Genomic DNA, 23,592 nt, shown 5'->3' with positions numbered 1-23,592 from the left:
TGTGGACGATGTGGTCTATGTAATTTCCTGAGTTACAGTCCCTGTAATTGCCAGGCGGACGTTCAGTCCGAGTCGGAAATGCGTAGTGTAATGCAACGCACAAGTTACAACCGAAATTGCAATTTTTGTCCGTGGCTTAATTAAGGTGGGAGGGGAGGGGTGATAAGGTTAGAACCCCTTCCAAGACACCTAAAAATACAACAAAATATTCGTGTAACAGCATCCAACTTATTTTAAACATAAAATGTTTCATCTACAATTACGCCTATCAAATTTATTCAAATTTTGGTTTATTCCGCACCCCCACCCTTGGTGTGATGAAATTAAATCGAACGTGTTTTTACCTATATAAATAAAACAAAGTTGGGTTAGTTACACCATTTAAAACTCAACAATATCTGTACAGGATTTAATGATCTCTGATTTGTTGGCTTCGTCTTCGCACCGAATAGCAGATTTAAAAATGTCGTAAAACTTCAAGGGATCGTTTGAGATCAGTAGGGGTCGTAAAACTCTATCTGCATCAGTCTTAAACGCACATAGACCTTGCAGAAATAACAAAAGTTGTACAAAATAACATAGGACAATCCTAGATACTGCGTATTGGAAATATAACAGACTCACTTTTATAACGATAAACTTGGAGGAGGATCAGTCGGAGAATTAGATCTTAGTTAAGGTGTGATGAAGGCAATAACAGGCGGTTCTCGTTAATACGAAAACGGTTAATCCGTTAATAGAGAATTAATAGATTTTCGAATGGTTATTGTATTATATCATGAACTAATCTTGGAATATACCAAATTTGAGCTTGGAAAGAGGGAAAATCCATTTTACATTTTTAAATTTCATGATGAGTTGGGGTTGACCATATTTTTAAATTTTGTGTTTAGGCCCAGGATGCTTAAAAGTGTTTGACCAAATGTGGACTCGAAAATGTGGTTAGATGGTTTTAATCCAATCATGGGTTTATATCTTCTACCATAACATATCCTTCTAGCCAATTAATTGCTTTTAGGTATGATTGTATTAGTTACACTAAAGATAACTCACCCAGTGCTATAAATTGAGGCACAGAAAAGTGAGCGCTTGGACTACCCTCTGTCGAGTGACAGGTTCAATTAGCCCAGGTAGTTTATATTTAAACGGTAAAAATCAAAGTTACCTGGCGCAGCCCTAGCGGCTGACTTTAGAACTAACTAAAATAATCCCCCGGATCTCTCATGTATAACTAATACAATCAAATCTTGTAGTAACGCACAATACTGTAATAACGTAAACTAAGTATATGTAATTTCTTTTAAGGACCTCAACACAGGAGCGACTAAAACAATCTCCGGGACTTTCTTCCCAAACCTAAGTTGGATTGAAATGCACAATTAAAAATTAGAAATTAGTATAAATTTACTCCTTTTAAATTAATTATTTTTCCAGTAATCTGGTTGGGTGGGAGGAAGAAAACTACTTTCTAATCCGCCACTATAATGAAACCATCATATGTTTTAATTTTCAATTCTTACATTGATAAGTTCCGTTTATTAGTGAAGAGCACATATCTGTATTGTTAATGTAAGACCATTTTGTAACAGTGTATCTGGGCCTACGCTTAACCTTTCATATGTTTTATGTAGGTGTTTATTCTGTCTGTACTAAGATTTAATGGATAGTGATAGATCGGTTGGAAAAAAAATGTCAACACTTAAAAAGATCCACATTTTTATTGGTTTTAAATGATTAGGTTATTTATATTTGTGGTACTTACCTGTTGTTACACTTAAACATACTTTGGCCATCTAAAGTTCAGCTTGTACCAATCTATAAGCAAGATATCATGATGGATTTCAATTTAGCCTTTTAATAAAACGAGTGTTACAAGCACACTAATTGGTTTTTCATGGAATCTAAAGAGAAATTAATCCCATTGGTAATCAACCGCTCTAATTTTGGTAGAGGTCGTAAATGGGACGGTGTCGAGAGGGTTAATAGTATGAAACGATAATATTTTGTCTCAGGTTATATTTGTCCTAGTTTAATAAAATTAAAGTCTACCGTCATACATATAAATAGTAATACTTATATCATCGTCAGACATCAGATCTGTAAAGCGACTGAAAGTCGTCAAGCTGCGTATACTTTAGCTGACGCTGATTTAAAATTTATATACTTATTTTACGGTTAATTTAAATGTACCAAGCTCAGAAAAATATGATCTGGTATTTCATGCTCTTAGCCCTTTTGATGCTCTAACACTTCGTCCTTCACCAAAACTAGAGCGCCTGGTGATCGATTTATTTTATACGGGAAATTTATCTATCGATTTCAAGAAAGAGCAGGTTTTGTTCTTATACAATCCAAATTTGCTTTCTGCTCTTGGACTATAACGAAATAAGCTGATATTAAGTTGGTTAGTGGAAGGGGCGTCCGGGGTCCATTTTGGGTCAAAATATCAATTTTTATTTTTTGACATTTTTGTATTCTTTGGAATCTTACGAGTAATTTGACATATCATTCATACAATTTGGACGAGTGCAACCTTTTGTAATTAATTTATTTGTAATGGTCTGCACTGTGTTTCTCGCTGGCAGGGGCGTCAGGGCGAGGGACGTGTGTTTATACATACTACAGTTGTAACAATATAAGCTACACATACTTGTTATGTTGGTAACACTGTTTGTTCTGTACTGTCATATGGTTCTTTCTCATTTGTTGTCATCTGTTATAACCAAAGTTTCTGTGTTATTTTCTTTGAGAATTAATTGTGTTGTTTACAATTCCCGATGATAAAACTATTAGGGGGAAAGGTAGGTTGACTCTTGAGGCTATAAATGAAATTCAATTATACTACGGGCTAGCCATTAGAATAAATGTTGACAGTCTGGAAAATATGAAGAGGGCTGTTTGGGCGGAGTATTTCCATCTCATTTCAACAAATGAAGAACCAGCGCACAGTTTGTGTCCGAAAACTGCTGATACGTGGTGCAAATACCAACCAGCTATCCAGAAGAAAGAAGCCTATGACCACATTGAACACTTCCACATTGCCCCTGTAGTAATGGAACAGGTTAAACAAATTTTCAAGGACTTGGCTAACCTCACGCTGCTGGCGAAATGTCTTCATGGACAGACCCAAAATCCGAGCGAGTCGCTAAACAATGTGGTGTGGTTGCGTATTCAAAAATCGACTTTAGTTATGAAAAAGACCCTTGAGTTTGGTGTTTATGAAGTCAGTGCCTCTTTCAACAAAGGAAACATTGTTAAAATGTGAAGTACTCAAGAAAGTAGGCATAATGCCAGGGTGTTTATGAAGTCAGTGCCTCTTTCAACAAAGGAAACATTGTTAAAATGTGAAGTACTCAAGAAAGTAGGCATAATGCCAGGCAAAAACTGTGTTGAGGTTATGAAGCGATTCGACAAGACGAGCATAAGGAAGGCGCAAAAGGCGGTGGAAGAGAAGTGTCGCCTGAAGCGGGAGGCAGCTAAAAGACGTCTGGAGGATATATATGAGCAGGAGGATCCAGAAAACCCAGCCTATGCAGCAGGAATGCACTCAGGGTGCATGAGTCACTATTGTTTAGGTTATAGCCTAGAATAAATGGAATTCCCGAAAAACTTGTTTTTTTAAACTTCGGTACCCATATCTTCCAAATTACTCGAGGTATTAGTATAGTTTTTGTTTTGTTTTGTTCACAATTTCATGGGGTTTATTTACAGCACAGGAAATTTGGTTTTAAAACCTAACACTAATTCTACATGGTTGCAAAGTCAAAATTTTCGAATAAAAAAAGTAAATTTTAGAAAAATTGGTTAAAATACCTAAATAAAGTTATTTTAAAAATTCCTGTGCCATAAATACTCTAAAAGACATACATAACAAAATAAAAAAAATAGAGTAGGTTACGTTGTAAGGTTTTAGAGATATGTGTACCTTAAAATGACTAATTTAACATGCGCAGCATATGGCCCCCGGACGCCCCTTGAGATTGATGCCTGAACAACAAGTGTGGTTCATTAATCACCTTTTTTAAACAACAAAAAATGCTCTCATAAGACTAACATTGTCCTCCTCCGTAGACTAATGGATATAGTCACGGCTCTCTAATTGAGAGATCACGGGTTTCAAATTCCGGGGAAGTTCATCAGACAGGAATAACAGCTAAAGTGACCTAGACAATTCAGCATAGCCAAGAGCTGAGGCACAAGATAAAAAAGCAACAACTAACGTTGGAAATTTGGAAACCCGTTGAGCAGATGTAAGAGTTTTCGATCGATGCCAAATGTATATATATATATATATATATATATATATATATATATATATATAAAATTATAGTTTTAGATGCTTGAAATCACCATACAAAAATCAAGTATTTTTTTAATAATATATGTTTTCAAATTGCTAAGAAAACGTCTGCAGAACCGCCAAGTTGTGGAAAGAAAAAAATGGCATTTAAAGGGTATTTAATTAAACGTATACAATATAAACATATCAATACTGTTATGGCAAAATATAATATAGCGTTCATAATAATTTGTGCATTCAGAAAAACACTATTGCTAAAAAGAACAGTAGAGAAAAATAAGCTAGACAGTTTTAAAAGTTAATACAAACATATTTGCATGTCAAATACTAATGCTAAACGTTGTGAGTGCAAGAAACATAACGGCAAAAAAGAAACAGTAATTAAGCCACGAAAAAGAAAGATCTTCCGTTTTATTCCCACCTCACCATCCCCCACTTCCCTTCCAACTCAAATACTTATTTAAGCGGCGAGGAGGTTAAAGCGTGTAAACATTTCTTGCTCCTGGCGATGAAAGTTCTAGTTCGTTCCAAAGTGAAATGAAACTGACAACGTTCAATTTGCTAACAGGGTAATGTACACAGTTAATAATGACTCATCAACAGACAGTATTTGGCAAATAGCGCACATCCCTAACGTTTCCTTTGTTTCTGTTCTGTAATATGGTTTCATTTCCATTTATCAGGTTTGAGTCAAAGTGATTAATTAGCATGTCTGTTATGAATGTAACTGTGTATTGGCAGGGCGAATTGTATTTCATAGTATTGTAACAATTATTGAGATTCAAATTTAAATATTCTTGTACGTTGACAGTTTTAACTGTTTTATTGCAAACGTAAATAATCAGGTAGTAAAGAAATGGTACTGCAAGCTCAACAAATGTTACTATTTTATTTCAATTATTTAAATTACATTTTACCAGCTTCTTCTTATTGGAAACCAAATGCTTAATTTATGAACAAACAATCCAATAAATGAGAAATTTTTATTTTTGTGAGGCCTTTAGTGTTCGATGAACACATCATCAGACCCACGTAACTGAAATATGGGTCTGACTAACTAACCAGATTTCAGTTATGTGGTCTGACGATGTGTTCATTGAACACGAAAGGCCTCACAAAAATAACAAATTCTCATTTATTGGAGTGTTTGTTCATAAATTAAGCATTATTTTAATTGTTCAAAATTCATTTAACGATGATCTTCTGATACTTAAAAAAATGTGATGAATAAACAAAATGCAAGTAAATGTTAGTTAAACCAAATTAATTAATTTTGATTTCTTTGGCTTTGACATTCCTTCTCGTATAATTTTAAATTAATCAACCTGCAATAATAACCAATGCACTTTTCAACCTTTAGAAAAAGTAAAATCTATTACATATCTGGGAGTTTTGCTTGATGAGAAACGTACTTTTGAACCTCACATACCTACACTCACAATTTATTAAGATCACAAATAAGAACATTTTATTTTTTAAAGAATGTTTGTAATTCATCTCTCTTGGAAACCCTTTATTTTGTTTTAATTAGTTCAAAATTACAGTATGCTTTGCCATGCTGGGGGGGGGGGTACTTACAAAACATTAATAGCTAAGTTAAGAACTACTCAAAACGTTTTCTTGCGTATTTTACCGATCCAGCATATTTTCATTTTTAATGTCCTGAGATTGTTTTTATTCGGAGCGGCAATACAGAAAATATCATGCTACAATCATCTTTACAGTACAAGAAGCTTTGAAAGTAAATATTTAAACTATCCAAAGTAAATAAATCCATTTTCCGTCATTCCTTGAAGTACTTGGGTCCGAAATTGTTTAATCAACTTCACATAAAAAATGCAACAAATGAGAAATATTTTTTCCAGGATGGCAATCACTTGGCTTTATTTTTAACAGGACATAGCCTACCTCATAAGCTTCTTAGCATAACAGTTTATATTTTTATACTATACATATATCTTTACATTTTTACACAATTATGTTTTCTATACTTTAAATTGTGTATTATACTTTTTAAACAGCATTATTTACCATCAGATGTTGCAGCGGGCGGATACAAAGACTTTAAAATAATACTAGACTGTAATGATTCTTTTTTGTGATTTCTATATTTTTTACAACACTGGTCACACAACTCGTTAAAGTGGCCAGTTTAATTTCTCAACCGTATATATGTATGTATTGCCATGTTTTTTTTTATTAAGAGAAATAAAATTAATATATTCATTTACAGTATTTTACTCGTTACTAGTTCGCTAGATAGTGATTGCACGCAGGTGTCCGAGCGGGTGTAAAATGTAAATGAGTGCCCGAGTATATCCACAGTAGACGTTCACTCTCGTGCGGTCGGTTTGTGCGTGCGTGTGCGCATGCACGAGTGACACGTGTGAGGCCACAGTTTTCCCGCCGGACGTGGGGTGGCACGGGCGGCACAAACGTGATACGAGATACACCTGTGCAGGCAGGGAGCAACGTCAAATCGATCATGCGGTTTTTACCAGCCCCCCTCCCCCCCAATGTCTTCCCCCGACTTTTTTATCAGTCACTAGGCCTGTCTCCCCCTCCCCTCCCCGCCACAAGTCATTATCAGTCACCCTCCCCCGACAACCACAGATCTCATTAGCGAATTCGTTCACCGCCCAGCCGCCAGGGATACATTGTGGGATGAAAATTACATTCTTGTGATAACCCTGCTCGAACATGCCGAACTTCAGTATCGAGATTGTGACGTCATCGTGTTATCACGGTGTTTTATTCGTTTTTGAAACTCGTCAGTCATATAAATTTAACAATTCATTACATTGCGTTTAGATGTTTTCAAAGTCGTTAGTGTTTTCCCCCAATGCATATCCTCCTAAACCAATTTAACTTTGACCTGTCAAATATCTTACCCAATTTAAACTCCAAATGCTCACTAATATTTTATTGTTACTTAATTTGCGTAGTTTTTTACACAGAAATAATATGTAATAAATTTCGTGGCATAGGGAAAGCCATAACATTAGGCATGGTATCTAAAAAAAAGAAATTAATTCACTGTAAAATAACAATACATTTTATTGTCCCCGTCGTGAAACTTTAAATGAGAACGATTTAACAGTAACCGAGATTGAAGAAAAACTACCCGGTAAACAAAAAAATCTGTTTGTGCCTTATCATTAGTTCGTACTTTTTAAATCAGTCCAATCAGATCTGGAGTTCTTCCTTCGCACAAACTCAAGGTATTGAATGAGATCAGTCTCAATCTAGACCATGGAAATGGTAATGGAACTATAAGCTATTGACTCCAGTTGACACTCGACGGTGAAGTCAATCAGCTGTAGCCAAGTGGACTATAAATATCAGCTGACCGCCAGCTGGCGACAGCAATTGATAACAACTGCGTCATACCTAACCTAACATAACCTTTCCTCCTCTCGTCAGAACACTGTGTACGCTCTTCGGATGTGGCAGCCACTTCCGCTTCTAGGCTGTACGGTGTAGTGATTTTTATACCCTAATCCGTATTTATTCCAAAAAGCTAAAAAATGTCACCGGATTTTTTCGTCTAAATTCACGAGAGGATTTTTTTGTTTTGCGTCTAATGAGAATGAGCATAGTTTCAATATGTCTTATGAGATATATTGAGCAAAGTTTACATGTTTAATAAGTGGTGAGAGTGGTGGATTGCGGATAGGGGACGTATGTAAGCGAGTTCTACCGTGCCCTTGCTAGCTCTCTTGGGAGTAATAGTCTACAGGAATCTACAGCATCTAGTCTACGTTAGAAGTCAGTACTATATCAGTATTAACATTCTTAAATAGTTATAACATTTTTTTATCGACATAACCCAAACCTGAATAGAAATTAAAATTAAATTAGGATTACGAATTAGTTTTTAGGAACATTGTAACTCACGGCAGGCATTTTTTTTTTACCAAATACCAACGAACAAGAACGTAGCCAGGAAACAATTTGGGGGGGGGGTTGTCGAGACAACTGATATTTTCCCGTAGTGGACAGAGAGAGTAAGGCCCCACTTTGTTTCTTAAAAAGTTCTTGGCCCGTTTCTTTTTTGAGAACGATCTTCCACCAGTAGATGTCATACTGACATTATTTAAATAAAAAATCGTTTACTAAAAAGGCAATTTAAAATTTGGCTAGGTTCTGGACCCCTTGGACCCCCTCGCTGGCTACGTCCTTGCCGACGAAGTTCTATGACAGCACCTTCTCAGGTCCATTCTCAGGTTCTTGGATGGGATCATCATCTTCCTCTTCATCATTGTCTTATATGTCTGGAGAAACCATTGAAACTGTGAAGACTCTGTCTAATAGTTCACCTCGTCAACGTTAAAAACTCTTCAAAATAGATATTTTCTGTGTTGAGAGTCAGATGCTTCCGTGCAACTTACTGGTTTTTCAACGACGTGCTAGATATGTAATAACCTACTGGTTCTTCATTAACCTACTGACTCTTCAACAACCTACTGGTTCTTTAACAACCTGCTGGATCTTCATTGACGTACTGGTTCTTAAACAACCTATTGGTTGTACAACAACCTGCTGGATCTTCAACAACCTACTGGTTCTTTAACAACCTGCTGGATCTTCAACAACCTACTGGTTCTTAAACAACCTGCTAGCTCTTCAAAAATCTACTGACCCTTCATAAACCTTCTGGCTCTTTATCAGTGACTTTGCTCTCGTTCTACACACTCTCTACACTGCCTGTAAAATCAACCTTGGTCCCAGTTTTTGTATCTCTGGTCCTACTAAAACACTTACAAGTATAGTAAACTCGTTACCATTTATTTAAGGAAGGTTACAATGTTACGCCAATTACTAATAACTTGTAGTAGATGAAAGAGTTGTTTATTGTATAGTACGGCTTATTATGCCGATTTGCTCGAAAATCTCTTTAAATGTTTACGTAAAAGTCTACAGCTGGATTTCGAGAACGGTAATTTGTAGAATTACTTTATATTGGAGTAGATAATACCATGTTGACTGATCTACACTCGGAAAATAAGATTTTTCTTTGGTTAAATAATTACGTTATTACATTTTTGAAATCCGAAAATCCCTCCCTATTGGTAAAGTAAATAAGACGAAGTAAAGAATACTCGACCGATCTACTAATATTCTCACAAAAGAACTTCTGTCACATGTGTTTGGTAACATTGTGGTAAATGCACACATCATGTGATTACACGAAATATTGTTCGTGTATTAAGGGTTACGTCGCCTAAAACCCAATTTTTGTCAATTTTTGTCGCCTAAAACCCAATGTTATAACGTGTAGACAAAAATTATTCTCCTGAAATTTGGGATAAATTTTGTAGACATTGCTCACATTAGAGTGTAATAAAAGCATGAAATAATTTCAACTCCATTCAAAAATCTTAAATTCATGGACTTTTACGGCCTTAATTTTAGCAGTAGAATAATGGGGGATGGCTCATTTTAAGATATAATTAATACACCTCTAAACCTCTGTTTTAGTTTATATATATTTTCGGTTCAAGAAAAACTAAAAACTTTTGGATGCGTGTTTAATAAAATGAGATATCTCACAATGCAACGATAAAAATACGGGCATAAAATGCATGAGGTTATGAGGAACATCCTAAGTTCGTTTCGGTACAGCCGACTCTTAATTTATTTTGTAAAATTTTATTTTGATATTTTGTAAATTCCACATTTCACTGCGAGAGTTGCACACAGTTGATGTGAAAGTAGCGTGTGCGTGTGCATTACCGTTATATTCTCGGCTATTGTTGTAAGTGAAGGTGAAGGTGAAGGAAGACGCGGCGGACTGAGAGTCCAGGAAGGACGGGGAATTGCTGTTTACGCTCTCATGATTGTCCGCCGGCGATGAGAGGGAGCTCGGGCGGCCTGTCGCTTTTCATCCTGCGTCTCTGTAAACTTTCTGTTATTCACTGACGTCGTCTCGGCTATTTTCTTTACTTTAGCCAAATTACGTTACCATTGTGCGGTGACTTTTTCAATTAGTTTCTCTGTTTATCTTTAGTGGATTTCGCCTCATCATTTGTCTGCTTTATATTGCAGAGTGTGAGTGTCGTCAGTTGGGTTGAGAGCACAACGAATTTCGGATAAATCGCTTTTGTCACTTGATTTACTTAAGGTTTACCCACAAATACGTCAGCGAGTATAAAATACAGTTTGAATTTTCTGAATTCTGAGTGGTATAAACAGTTGGTGGCTGTGCCGCGATCAGAGAATAGAATAAAAAGTTTATCACCACAATTATTTGTGTGATTCAGAGATTTTGTTTGCGTTCGGAACTGGAGTCTTTTAAATGTCTGCAGACCACTGTTGGATTTAGAATAATCGAATTGTAGTTGAAAATTGGATTTTTCAAACTGGATGTGACTTAAGACCACCTTGTGCCTTTTTTGACGTATGACATTGAGATTTTAAACTCTGGTTTCCATTACAGTGAAAATGTAAAATATTTTTTTATTTATACCACGATTAAAAATTACATGCAAGGAAAATTGTTTTCTGAAAAACTTAATTTAGCTTAATTTAGGTAATCGCACAGCATGAAATAACTAAATTACAATTTTGGTGTTGTTATAATTATATTTATGGTTGGGATGAAGAAAGATAGCTATTCGAGAGTTACTACAAATGAAAAATCTTTAATCCTTTTGCAGGAACCATGTATTCTAAAATGCAATTTTAAGATTATTTATTTGCAAAACCTATTGTAATACGAGCTGTTTTTTTTTTATATAGAGATTAGACTTCTCACCATATGACAGCAAAGTGTAATACTATTTTTCGAATTAGTCACGTTCAGTGTGTAAATGCATGTAGTGATGTTGGATTTATTAATTCACTAAAAATGTACTTGTTCCCCGCCATATAGTATCGTTGAACTGAACGACCACCTTGACGATGGTTTTTTTTTATGAACAGATTTGAATTTACCCTAAAGATTTAAATGTAATAAAACATCTATAAATCTCTATAAAATATTAAGTTTTATTGAAAGAAATTATATGGTATAATTTTAAAACAAATATATTTTACCATAGTACAACTTTATTCTTCAAAATAAACTTATAAGCGTGGTTTGTCATGTTTCAGTCATGTCCGAAAGCTTCAAAGCACGTGACATCGGGCTTCGTGCGCAAAAGAAGATCCTTGGGCGTATGGCGGCCAACAAGAACACCCGCAAGATTTTCATTGACGACAACACTGCCAGCCTCCTGGACAACCTATTCAAAATGATTCGGTTATATGTAAGTATATTGGACATGAAGGATTGAGAACCAGATTGAGCCAAATATGAATGAAATAGTAGTGTCCATTCATACTATCGGAGAGGATTAGTTATCTGCCGGCCGGGCATCTTTCCGATTTTAACGTGAGGATAAATTTTTAAAACTGCGTTATAAATAGGAACTTGTCTCAAATCTTTAAATTTTTCATTCAGAAACTTAAATCTTAGTCTCAAGTTAATGAGTTAAAAATACGATTATGTATCTTGCGATTACCAACGTCTTGTAATTTATATTTAAAATAGAGTTTCTTATGGGAAAATGAATAGCAATTACCCGTGGCTTTGCACGCAATTTCCCATTGAATAACAGGTAAGTCATAGGCATGAGAAACTCTCCTGAAAATGAGCAATTGTCACTGGAAGATATTCTCATATTCTGATCAATTTCATGATAAACCAAAATTAAAGTTTAAAGAGCAAAGAGCAATGTTTTGGGGCCCTGAAGTCGGAGAGTGAAAACATTTTATGAGTGCCAATGACATATACAAATCTACCTACAAATTCCATAATATTAAGTCATTAACTCCCAAGAATTTCATAAGAAGCCAGAATTGAGGGATACTGTCTATAGTAATCTTAGTGGAAGCATATTTGATTTAGTAAGATGGGCCTCTATTATAATTTTGTAGACAACCACCTGAAGTAGACATATTTATAGTATGTACTATTTCATTGTATAGAGGTTCAAAAGGTAAACTAAATACTTTAACCAAAAGTGTCTACTTCCAGCCCTCGTAATCTTCTCTCTAAGTTATCCCTTCAGCCCTAGTAACTTTGAATTGTTGTCCCGATCAAGAAAACTACGTTTGTTTAAAAAATCTACTTTAGTCAAAAAGCGTCTACTTCCGGCTATTGTAATCTACTTCCATTCCAAGGTGTTTTCGGTGCTGTAGTAGCGTTTGCATTGTTGCCCCAACCAAGAAACTAAATAGTATGTAGGTCTGAGAATCCCTATTGGTGGTTGATCTTTATGAAAATGCTTTAGTTTTCTATTTAAGTCATGAGGTGTGCGTGTGCCAAATTTCAACTTTCTTGGATATCAGAAAGTTAGTGATGAGCGAGTGAGTGATTGTTTTGTCATTTATATATAGGATCTCCCTTAACTCTCTGGACAAAGTTATACCACGTTATTGTTCAGGTCAAGGCAAACATATTTCACCATTAACATGGGTTTCTGATGCTTAGTTTCCCATCTGTCTGTATGTATGTGTCTTTTAGAAGAAGAAAAAAAAATTAAAAACTAATAAGTTCAATTATATCAAATTTAGTTCAAATGTTTATATACTTATATAACAAAGCCAATTACTGAAAATTTAAAAACTTAAAGCCATTAAAACTTTTAAACTTAGAACATCTTAAAAAGCATCAGTTTTTCTCAAGAACTACAAGAATAACAGTGTTTAGAGGATATTATCACTAAAAATTAAAATAATTTAGAAAGTTCAAAGGTCCTTTTAGGGTTAAGTGCAATTAAGTACATCTTTTCAATTATTTCTTATATAATTATTATATTTAATTCATAATTTTTGAAGACTACAGAATTGTTGCCTTGTGAATGGAGTCTCAAAAATTTATATATGCTGTTAACAATTAGTTAAAACAATAATTTTAAAGTTTTTGCAATTTTATATATAAAACTATTTAAATTGTTTGCTTTTTCAATATTGAAGTTCTTTGTAGATTTTGATTTTTGGTGCTATACATACAATCTAAAAATGGAAGTTTTCTGAAATGAATAAGAAATATTCCGTCGGTTTTAAAATTAAAGTTGAAGCCTGTGTGTTAATTTAAGGGTATACAATTTTTTGGCACAGAAGATCATCTTGGAAAATATTTTTAAGTTTATATATTAGACTGATTATAAATTAGTTAGCGGTAGTAAGAGTAGTATAATCTCTCAACAATTTATCACCCCAATACTGTACCAAACTCATCTAGCTAATAACAGAATCTAAGTGTCAGACTTGATGATTGATTGCAGGAGTTTTCAATCCTGTGATAGGTCCTACGTTTACGTTGCTGAATGGGTTGTTGCCAGTTTCTGAGGCAGTAGGTCAAACCCCAACCGTGGAGTAAATGTGGCGTAAAGCTAGAGTTAATCTACCGCCTCCCTCACCCCTCACCCCTCGCCCATCACTAACAAACACACTTGATATCTTCTCCTCTTTGGAAGCTGAGATAAGGTCATTGTTAATTCATCCAATGACCTGGCAGTGAATAGTTTAGTTATGAATCGCTTTGTGTTTTGAATTTAAATTTGTTTTAGGATCAAATTAATTTTAAGTAAATGTGAAGATAATTAACTTAAGGTACAAGGAGCTGTTCACCCTCTTCCAGCAGTCATGAACAGTTAATACTAACTCTAAGAACTCACTCGCCAACTATCATGGACAGAATTTAATAGAATAAAAATCTATAATTTTTTACTGTTGGAATTTAAAAAAGAGTTAAATATGTTCCTTAAATAATTTTTAATATCCGTTTATGCTTAAAAATATTTACTAATATATTTGTATCAAAGTAAATAATAAATTGCTTTGTGGAATAATATTTTTAAGAAATCAGAATTATATAATAATATAATGTTATTTTACTTATTAAAATTAACCCCCTTCTTAAATAGCATACCCTTTTTTAATTATTATATAATCAAAACAAGAGATTTTTACCTTCATACAATAAAATTTTAAAAGAGTTTATGTTAGAATCTTAAACACTTCGTTTTCTTTTTTTTTCTTGTAATTTATTTTTAATTATATGTATTTTTCCTCTGTAAAAATTTCTTTTACAAAGTCTGAGATGTCTCTAACCCTCAAAAATTAAATCTACCATGAAAAGCTTTTACCCTGTCTTATTGTGACAAGATGTAATAGAATAATTGGTTGTAGCACTTCATTATTTAGTTGTGTACTTTCATATTTTGGATGCCTTACTTAGTTGGATTCTGTCATTATTTAAATCGTAGTTGCAGTTCAGTATAGTCCACTTATATTAATAAAGTAATAAATAAGAAACACAACAACAAAAGAATAATCTAGGTGTCCCACTAGTTATTTGGACACGTTCCACCATTATTGTTCAACCAAAAGCGCTGTATTTCGAGTTTATAATAAATAAAATGAATCTTAGCTGATAACATAACCTAAAAATCTGTACACTTTACAAATCTAGATAGATTTGTCTAATTATCTCTTATTCTCTTTGCCTGAAACACAATTTGATTAATCCTTACTTGTTCCAGACTGATAACAAGAAGGAGGCGGAAAAGCTGGTGAAGCACATCATCAAGACAGTGATCAAGATCGGCGTGCTCTACCGGAATGATGAGCTGAATGCCGCCGATATGGCATGTGCCGAAAGATTCAAGAACAAATTCCATGCGGCCGCCATGGCAGTTCTTAGTTTCCACGAGGTGGATTTCACGTACGACCGACAATATCTTCTATCTGCCCTGCAAGAGGCCCACGCCAACCTTCGCCAACTCGTCCAGAACCACTTGAAGGAGAAATCGCTACAGCGAATAGACTCTGTGTTCTTGTTCTTTACCAATCCAAATTTTCTGGATGCGGTTTTCCAGCGCAACTCGGAGTACAAGGAGATCCTCGATAAGATGGTCGAGGACATCAATTATGCCATGGACGAGAAGCACTTGTAAACCTCCCACCGTATTTGATATTTCGGAATTGTTCCGACAACTTTTTAAAATATTTATTTACATACTGTTGTTTTTGTATTTGTCTAATCTAGGCAATCATTTCTTTTCATCTGCTATATTTTTTATAGCACCCTATTCTAATAATGGGGCTTCAGGGAAATTGGAGAAAGTTCCTGCTGTCACATTGGCACTGAGATATTGGATTGGTTCCTTGCAAATTAAAGATATTAAAAAGTCTTATTATAGTACTGGCTATTGCCTTGTTTATTTGTACTGTATTAGATTATGGCAAACAGAGCGTTTTAAAACATAGAAAATATTAATCCGTAAGAAAGATTGTTCCATAACTTCAATCTCATATTTGGTTGACAAGAGCTTTAAAATATTTTGAAAAGTAAATTTACATTTCCATCATATTATTAGGATCATTTACATTCTTCACTGACATTTTTATTTTACACATTTTACTTACAGAAAGTGCATACAAATGTATATGAAAATTTAACAATGTTGAATTTATAACCATAGTAAACTACATTAATAAATGTAGAAAGAGATTCACAGATTTTGAGTTCACTGATTCTTATTGCAGAAGCAGTCAACTAAATACTGAGTTGAAATTCCAAAACTGATCAAACTTTTCTGTACCGATCTAATTAAACAAGTGAATGAAATCTTGAATCTAAACGTAACATTTTCGAAGGACTAATAATGTACAGTTGTATACATTCCAATACGGGTTTGATATATTTATAAAGTAATTTTATGTATTTGTACTGTATAAAAATTATATGTAATTATAATTTATACTTGTTATGTAATTATAAAGCCTTGGAAAGTGCTTGGATGTAAAATATAATTATTACAAAGAATTAACTGCAAGAAATTTGAACGTTCTGCCTCTGCTGTCTGTGCTCACAGCCAATGTTCATCATTTAAGCAATGAATAAAATTAGAAGTTTTTAGTGAATTATGTTATTGTGTTATAAAAGCACTTGTTTTACAAGTTTTGTTGTATTCCTCACTTTAAGTTTTTCAATTAACTTTGTCATACTGTAGTATGCCAAATTTGATACAACTCTTGCCTTTATACAAAGTGGTCTTGCCAAAGTCATTGTAAACTCTACCCCACAGCTTGCCACTTACCATTTGTTTCCTGATTCCTAAGTTCCGTACTATATTGTCACATCTTTCTTCGTTCCTGAACAACTGAGTGATCGTTATATGTAAACTGTACTCGTGGCTGTATTACGCTCTCTTGTTTCATATGTGTGTTGTCTATGGTTTACAACCAATTTTTTGTGTATTTGTATTTTGTAATATTCATCACGTGAACAGTCTGTATAGCTGTATATAGTGTTGTATATTTTTGTATATTTGTATTGTTAAATTTAAAGAATTTTGATTTAGGTAGTTTTAGTTCCTTTGAAAGGTGTAATAACATATTAATAAAGCAGAAATCATTTCAGGTGTAAATTTTTCATCCATTGAATGGCTCAGATCAGAAGATTAAGAAATCGACATGGCTTCACTGGAGAATGTTTTAATTTGCATGAATTTCATAACCTCTGGAGTTAATTAATTGCAAGAACTGTTTAATTAATGACCTGGGTAGCCTTTCAATTCTTGATTTCTTACCCAAAAACATTATAATCTTAGGGATGATTTATAATTTTTCAGTAATTTATTCAATTATAATAAATTATGTAAGGCTTCATTTAATTATTAGAACCCCACATATTTTAAGTTTTTTTATTTAAGGGAAGTCATACGTCATTAGAATAATAACGTATTGAAAATTATCTACATGAAGATTGAAACGGAATCTCTGAACAGTGGATCTACAGTGGAAAAATCTAAAATGAAATGCAATGTCAAAATCCGACAGCCAGACAACCTCCTTAGTTCACCAGGAATGGAAAGTTAAAGTTCCTTCAAATCTATCAGTGTATAGGCTATACATTGACAATCAAAAACTAATTCTGCCAATTTTAATTTATAAATATTTTACTTCACAAATATTGGTGGATTTAGAAAGTATAAATATACACAGAATAATTAATTCTATAATTATTTAATTTTACACACATTTCAAAATCAGTTCCGTACAATGTGGTTTTGGTGGATCTGGAGAGGGTCCACTCATCGGAGAGCTCAAATTGGTGTATATTTTTTCAATAAAACAAATTTATATATATACTTAGCACATAATATGATTTGAAATATCTTCCTATAAAATTCCGTTATTCCTTCTTTTAATGTTTGTAGATTTTTATATTCTTGAAATTTCAATCCCCATGTACTGGTAATATATTTTTTTATCTACAGGTATTTCCTTCTTTTCATCTATTTTCCTGATTGAAATAATAAGTTTGGTGTATAAAATTTTCTCTTTTTACAAAAATATTTTTCGTATCTTTGGAAATTCATGGTACAGAGGAGAAGCTGAATTGGCATAAAATGTCGAGTAGAACAGTGTAACCCATTAGTTTGTCCATTTAATAAAATTTCATTTATTACATAATCATACCAAAAAGTTTGTTTTAATAATCTGAACAACTTAACAAACTAGAATAGTAAAATAAGTAATATTTTGTGATTTGAAATGACGGATTACACAAATTTAATCTCCCTTTATTTTAGCATAAGGGCAGTCATGCATTTATGAAGCCATGTCTGTTTCAATTAGTCATCTGATGAATCATCAACAATTATCATAATGATTAATTAAACATATCATTTGGTGACAAGTAAGGAATAAATAACATTGTGGTTTATTAGTCTTACTCATTGTAACAATATTAACGGTTATCAAAGTTAATGTAGCAATAAGTTCCAATGTTTATATTTAAACACTGTGTTGTTCTTTTAAGAGATTTTAAAGTAGCCAATTAAATATTCATAATAATTTATTGTTGATATTAATATTATATCGTGCTGTCAAACTATTTAATTTTGTTAAATTTCAGTTCCATAAAAGTCGCAATTAGGGTTCCTAATTCAGAACTCTTTTAACTATAAAACCTAATCTAATTAATAAATGTATATTAAAATTACAAAAGTAGAAATGTTCTTTAAAGCTTTCACAAGATTAAGACTGTTATTTGAATCATTAAATTTTATTATATCAGTGAAAACCTTCTGCTTTCTTCTTAAATGGGTGTATTACCATTTTGAGGTATACCAATGGAAAACTACTATCTCATTAAAACTTTCTAGATAAATACAATGCTTAACTAATTATTTTTATTTGATATTTTCTTATCGACTTAAAGAAGTTCTGAATTATATTGTAGTGATATCTCATATATGAAATTATCAACCAACGGTTTATATATAAAGTAAGCTCAAGGGGCTTTAAGTCCCTACTCCAAATTTATAAGAGCAAATATTCAAATTTCTATTGAAGTTTTTATTGTAAATTAGCTATAACAGTGAACTTTGCTCTTGCTACTCAGTGTTTCTGCTAACAGACTCTCATTTCAATCAATAACTGATATTTCCATTAAAAATATTGGTTATTTACAATAGTTTTTTTAATTTTAATACCAAAAACCATCAATTATTAAAGGTTATGATTTTAATTACTTTAGCTTTATAATTGCAGGAGTACTCAGTGATCATTTCAGTTCAAAGAATTATCTCAAAATTACTTTGCAAAAAGCTTGAATATTAGGGATTAACATTAAAGTACTTCAGAAGATTTAAACTTGTAGGTTTGTAATGTATTGAATTATTTATGACAATGTGCCTAATTTTTGCCCTACATGCAACATTTATAGGTGCAAACATTGATATACCCTTGAGTTAAAAACCAGCTCAAGATGCTTAAAAAACAGCTTACATTTTTCTGGGAAATGATCCTAGGATATTTATGTTGCAGTTGGGGGTAGGTATTCCAAATTTGTATGAGTCAGCCTCATCCAAATAATTTTTTATAAACACCACTGATGTAAATTTTCTCTGAAATTCAGATATGTCAAGTGTTAGTTTATATAACTAAGATACGGTGTCAGAGTAGTGAAATGGTCTAAAGGTTACCCCAAGGTTGTGGGGAGTAATGGCTAAGAGCAGCAAGCGATTGATCCCTGCTCCTGGCACTTACTTTTTTGGTACTACTAAAATATGACCATAAAATTAGCATTCATTACATTAAAAAATAGTCAAACTATATCAATAAATGAGGTATCACAACACTGTACTTTTCTCGATGGGTTAACATATACATGAATGAAATTATTGTGAAATAAATTATTTTTTACTGTTTTTATTTTATTTTGTCAATATTTCTTGAAATAAACTTAGACGGAGCCTTATATTTTTAAAAAGCTCATCTCAGGAAAGAATTTCCAAAGTAGCTAATAACAGAATAACTACATTTTAAAATTTTATAAATTTACTCAAACAATTCATATGACATTATTTTTTAACTTTAACTATTTTTAAACACAATGCTGCCATAAACATTTCTATATTTTTACTCATAGTATGTAAGACAGTATAATGAACAACATATGTTGAATTTATCAGATTTACATTTTCAAAATAGCATGACTTAGGTTTATAAAGAAATTACCTTAAGTTTGTCGCATTACAAGTAATAGTTATTAATTTAGGGTGATAGTAAACACATAAAAGTCATTAGGTTATTGTGTGGTAACATTTCAAATATATTGATATAGGTGTTGATTTTTGATAAGACATTAAAAGATTTTATTTTATCTACACCGTAGTCAGTATGTTATTCCAGTCAAGAATTTAGGTTATTTTGTTGCGTTATTAATGCACTGTGATGAGTTAGGTAATAGATTGAGTTGCTTCTTGCAAGAATCATATATTTCTAAGTAATTTACATTGCTGTATTTTGGATAATGTACTTGTATATGTTGTATGTGTAGTAAAATATAGTTTTGTATTGGTTTTTACACATACACAAAGAGATGTCTGTGATTTTGAATTTTTATTGCTTATTGTGTGTCCTATCTTAAACGATAATATGGTAATGTATTCAGCAATACATATATTTCTAAAGTTGGATTGCTTAACTCATTCTCTTTATGAATATCATTTTATCGAAAATTCCTTTATTGACAGATTAACACACTACAGATAAATAGTTTTTCTTGTTGGGAGTATTGGTAATACAAGAAAAAAAGAGGCAATAAAACTGGTTTGTTCAAATATTACTGTGCTGAGCAATAAAAGCTAGTTTATTTGACATGATCTCTTGTCAAAATATAAGTTAAACAAGTTGTGTGTGCACAATTTGTTCTCTGTAAGGCAACCACCAGGGTCTATAAAGCTGCCTTGGATTCTACTTTAAGTAATAAACTAATCAAAAATAAAATAACTAAATAAAATAATCAAAATAAATTATGTATCAATTACAATAATGTTGTTTTCAAAAGGAACATGTTAAAAACATTAAATAATCTATGTGACGGAAATCCAATCACCAAGAAGGCGGAAGTGTCTCCAATAGGCTCCAATATGCTGGAGATGTGGATTGCATCCTGTGGGATTCTTGCAGGTTCATAGAGTCGGAAGACCTGGTTCCATGACCTGCACAATTAAAAGACTTAGTCTTTGTCACTGATATTCCTGAATTGTAGTAACATAGGGCCTTCAATTCAAAACTTATTATCGTATTGTAATTTCAGTTTTATCCAATACCAAGCTCTTAATAAAATGTAAGTGATCCACAAAAGCGTTTGCGCATTGTATATTACTTAATCTAGGAGCTGATTAAAATAAACCTGTAGGTAACAGACACTATTCACCCAGCAGGGATCGCTTCTGGCCGGTTTATACCTTCCAGTTGAACCTAACACTGGGCACAGCAAAAACTGATGTATCACTTAAATCTGGACCACCAAATGTCGAGATTCTGGTGTACAAGGGTAATTCGGTAGGTCTAGTCTACTGCGGGAGATGATTGTTGGAATTGGTGTGCCACTCCCTGCCTGCTTTGACCGGAGAGGCTGGTTCAGAGCTGACCTCCCCTTCATCCGAGGGGACATGACTTAAGATTAGTGCCCTAATTTCTTCCTCAAGAATCTCGATAGGAGGCAGTGCCTACCCCCAACCTTACCCATCCAGAACATCCTGTCACTCCGGAAGCAGCACAAAGGTCCTTATAGGATTAGGTGCAATTCCTAAGCTTATTGTTCTAAGAGAACAAAAAAAACCGTACTAAGATGTACCCTCAGTGAAATAATCTCTTCCACTGAACTTTAAGGTAATACCATACCGTCGGTTGGAAAATAACGGTTTGGTTTTATAATTTCCTTTCTATCCCCGGAAAGTTATTATGGTGTAGGCCGTACACCATATTTCATTATATGAGAGTAAATAAGGTCCGCCATTGCCTCAAACAGGTGTAGTGTTATAAAGTTGAAAATTTTATATTGAAATAGTAAAAACTGTAAAATTGTATAGAGAACAAAAATTTGTAGTTTATTACGTAATCATTCTTTTAGCTGCCAGCAGATGCTTTTGAATTTGCGAAGGAATCCAGTTTTCTTGGAGGAGTCAGTGTATCAAGGACCAACTGTACTGGTTGCCACCTTTGTTTTATCCCATAAGAATAATGCTAAATCATAAGCCACTTAGATGTGTGTAAGCTGTACCACAGTGTGATCTTGCTGAATTAAGAGAGGAAAATGGTTTCAGGTATAACATTGTTCTTATGAGACAAAACTTAGGATTGTTGCAATACAGGCTATTAAACTTTCTTGTAGTAGGTGTTCTTCTAACAATTAATTTCCAAAAATAATATTAAACCAAAATGTTTTGTTTAAAATTTGACTATTATTTGTTTTGTTTGTATCAGTAACTACTAAGAGACCAATGTGTTGTTGTTTTGATGTAGTTGTGTGGCCTATTTGTATCTTAACCAAGCTGAATGTAATTTTGCTTTTCGTACTTTACATCTGGACCAAAATGTTGTCAGACATTTTTCACGAATGATAAAATAAATACGTTCAAAAACCAATAGTGTCTATTTTATTTAGTCCACTGTTGAAATTGCCAGATATTCCCATTACATTAGTTTCCGGTGCTAGACCAGACACCACCTCTTGCTTCATAGTGAAACAGTGCAAAAACCTTAGCACTAAAGCTTATATAGCGCTATACATGATCATTCACGAATGATAGGACTGCTCTTTGAACGATATTGCAGTAAACCCCTCGAAGACAAAACAGATTACATTTGGAAGAAGAAAGGGACTAATTTTAGGCTCTAAACTTACTAGGAATCCACATATTGACACCCTTTTGTAAAAGTTAAACACTGCTTCATATGTAGTAAAAAGAATAAAAAGTGTATAGCACAGAAGCAGCAAAAATCGCATTCCACACGTTATGGAGACCCACTTGAGGTACAGAGTCATTGTATGGGGCAGCACTTCAGCAGCAAACCTGAAACGAGTGCTGAAGATACTAAAATGTAGCCAATCTAGATTCCAGGGGTAGCTGCAGATCAGCTTTTAAATTACTGAAAACAAAGACTGTTATAGCAGTGTATATCCAAGAATTTATAGTCAAATCAAATCAAATCAATAGTTTGATCTTAGTAATTATCCATAGTATATGTGGATAAGCTTGGACTCCCCAACGCAACCTGACTATGGCTACAATACCCGAAAAGCGTCTTCTATACCACCAATCCAACATCTAACAGCTCTCCATAACAAGAAATCCTTGACAATGAGAGCACAACTACAATCAGCTCCTAGCTCATTTCAAACATCCAACTGGGAAGGAACTGAAGAGAATTCATGGCTGACAGAACACTCCATGTACACTGTCCAAGAATTCTATGAAGAAATTAATCATAAATAAATGACAATAATGAATTCGTGTAACGCATAACTGTTCTCCATGTTCATGTTATTACAGAGATTCTGATTCTGATAGACAATATATATTTTGTTTGCACATTCTTTGAGAACTACAACGGCGTCAAAATGTTATGGAATTGAGTCAAGAAAAGTACAGGTCAAATTCATTAAGATGTTCAAGCTTACAAATCCCATTGAGTTTTCCAGTTTGTGAATTCATTAATGGTGTAAAACGGATGCTTCACCAACCACTTCTTCAGTTGCCTCTTGAAAGCGATGCTCTCTTCCTGTAGTTTTATTTCTTCAGGCAGGATATTGAACAACTTAGCTCCCATGTAAGATGGCTTTTCCGAGTACAGTGCCATTCTATGTGCTGGTAAATTGTGGCATATGTATGCAGGTCTCTGCCACTTGTCAAGTTGTTACAATGTACATACATTATCATTGTGGTATATAGACACTACAGTGATAATATTGAGCTCAATAAAGGCTCTTTGACAAG

At 33.5% G+C, this 23,592-nt stretch overlaps 1 protein-coding gene across 6 annotated transcripts in view; it reads left to right on the top strand.

The window, feature by feature from the left end:
* LOC124366005 (tumor necrosis factor alpha-induced protein 8-like protein) overlaps positions 1-20,281 on the top strand; it is a 108,051-nt gene extending 87,770 nt beyond the window's left edge. For 5 of the 6 annotated variants that reach the window (XM_046822188.1, XM_046822193.1, XM_046822189.1 and 2 more), the window contains 2 exons: positions 11,396-11,550; positions 14,833-20,281. In XM_046822188.1, the coding sequence (XP_046678144.1) occupies positions 11,396-11,550; positions 14,833-15,246 (569 nt within the window). In that variant the 3' untranslated portion in view covers positions 15,247-20,281. Of the gene's footprint in view, positions 1-7,730; positions 8,069-11,395; positions 11,551-14,832 lie in introns of those variants that run through there. The other variant, XM_046822191.1, reaches the window with a different exon arrangement.
* The last annotated feature ends 3,311 nt before the right edge of the window (positions 20,282-23,592 follow it).

Source organism: Homalodisca vitripennis, chromosome 7, assembly GCF_021130785.1.
Source record: "Homalodisca vitripennis isolate AUS2020 chromosome 7, UT_GWSS_2.1, whole genome shotgun sequence".
NCBI lineage: Eukaryota > Metazoa > Arthropoda > Insecta > Hemiptera > Cicadellidae > Homalodisca > Homalodisca vitripennis.
This window is presented reverse-complemented; position numbering and strand designations above follow the sequence as displayed.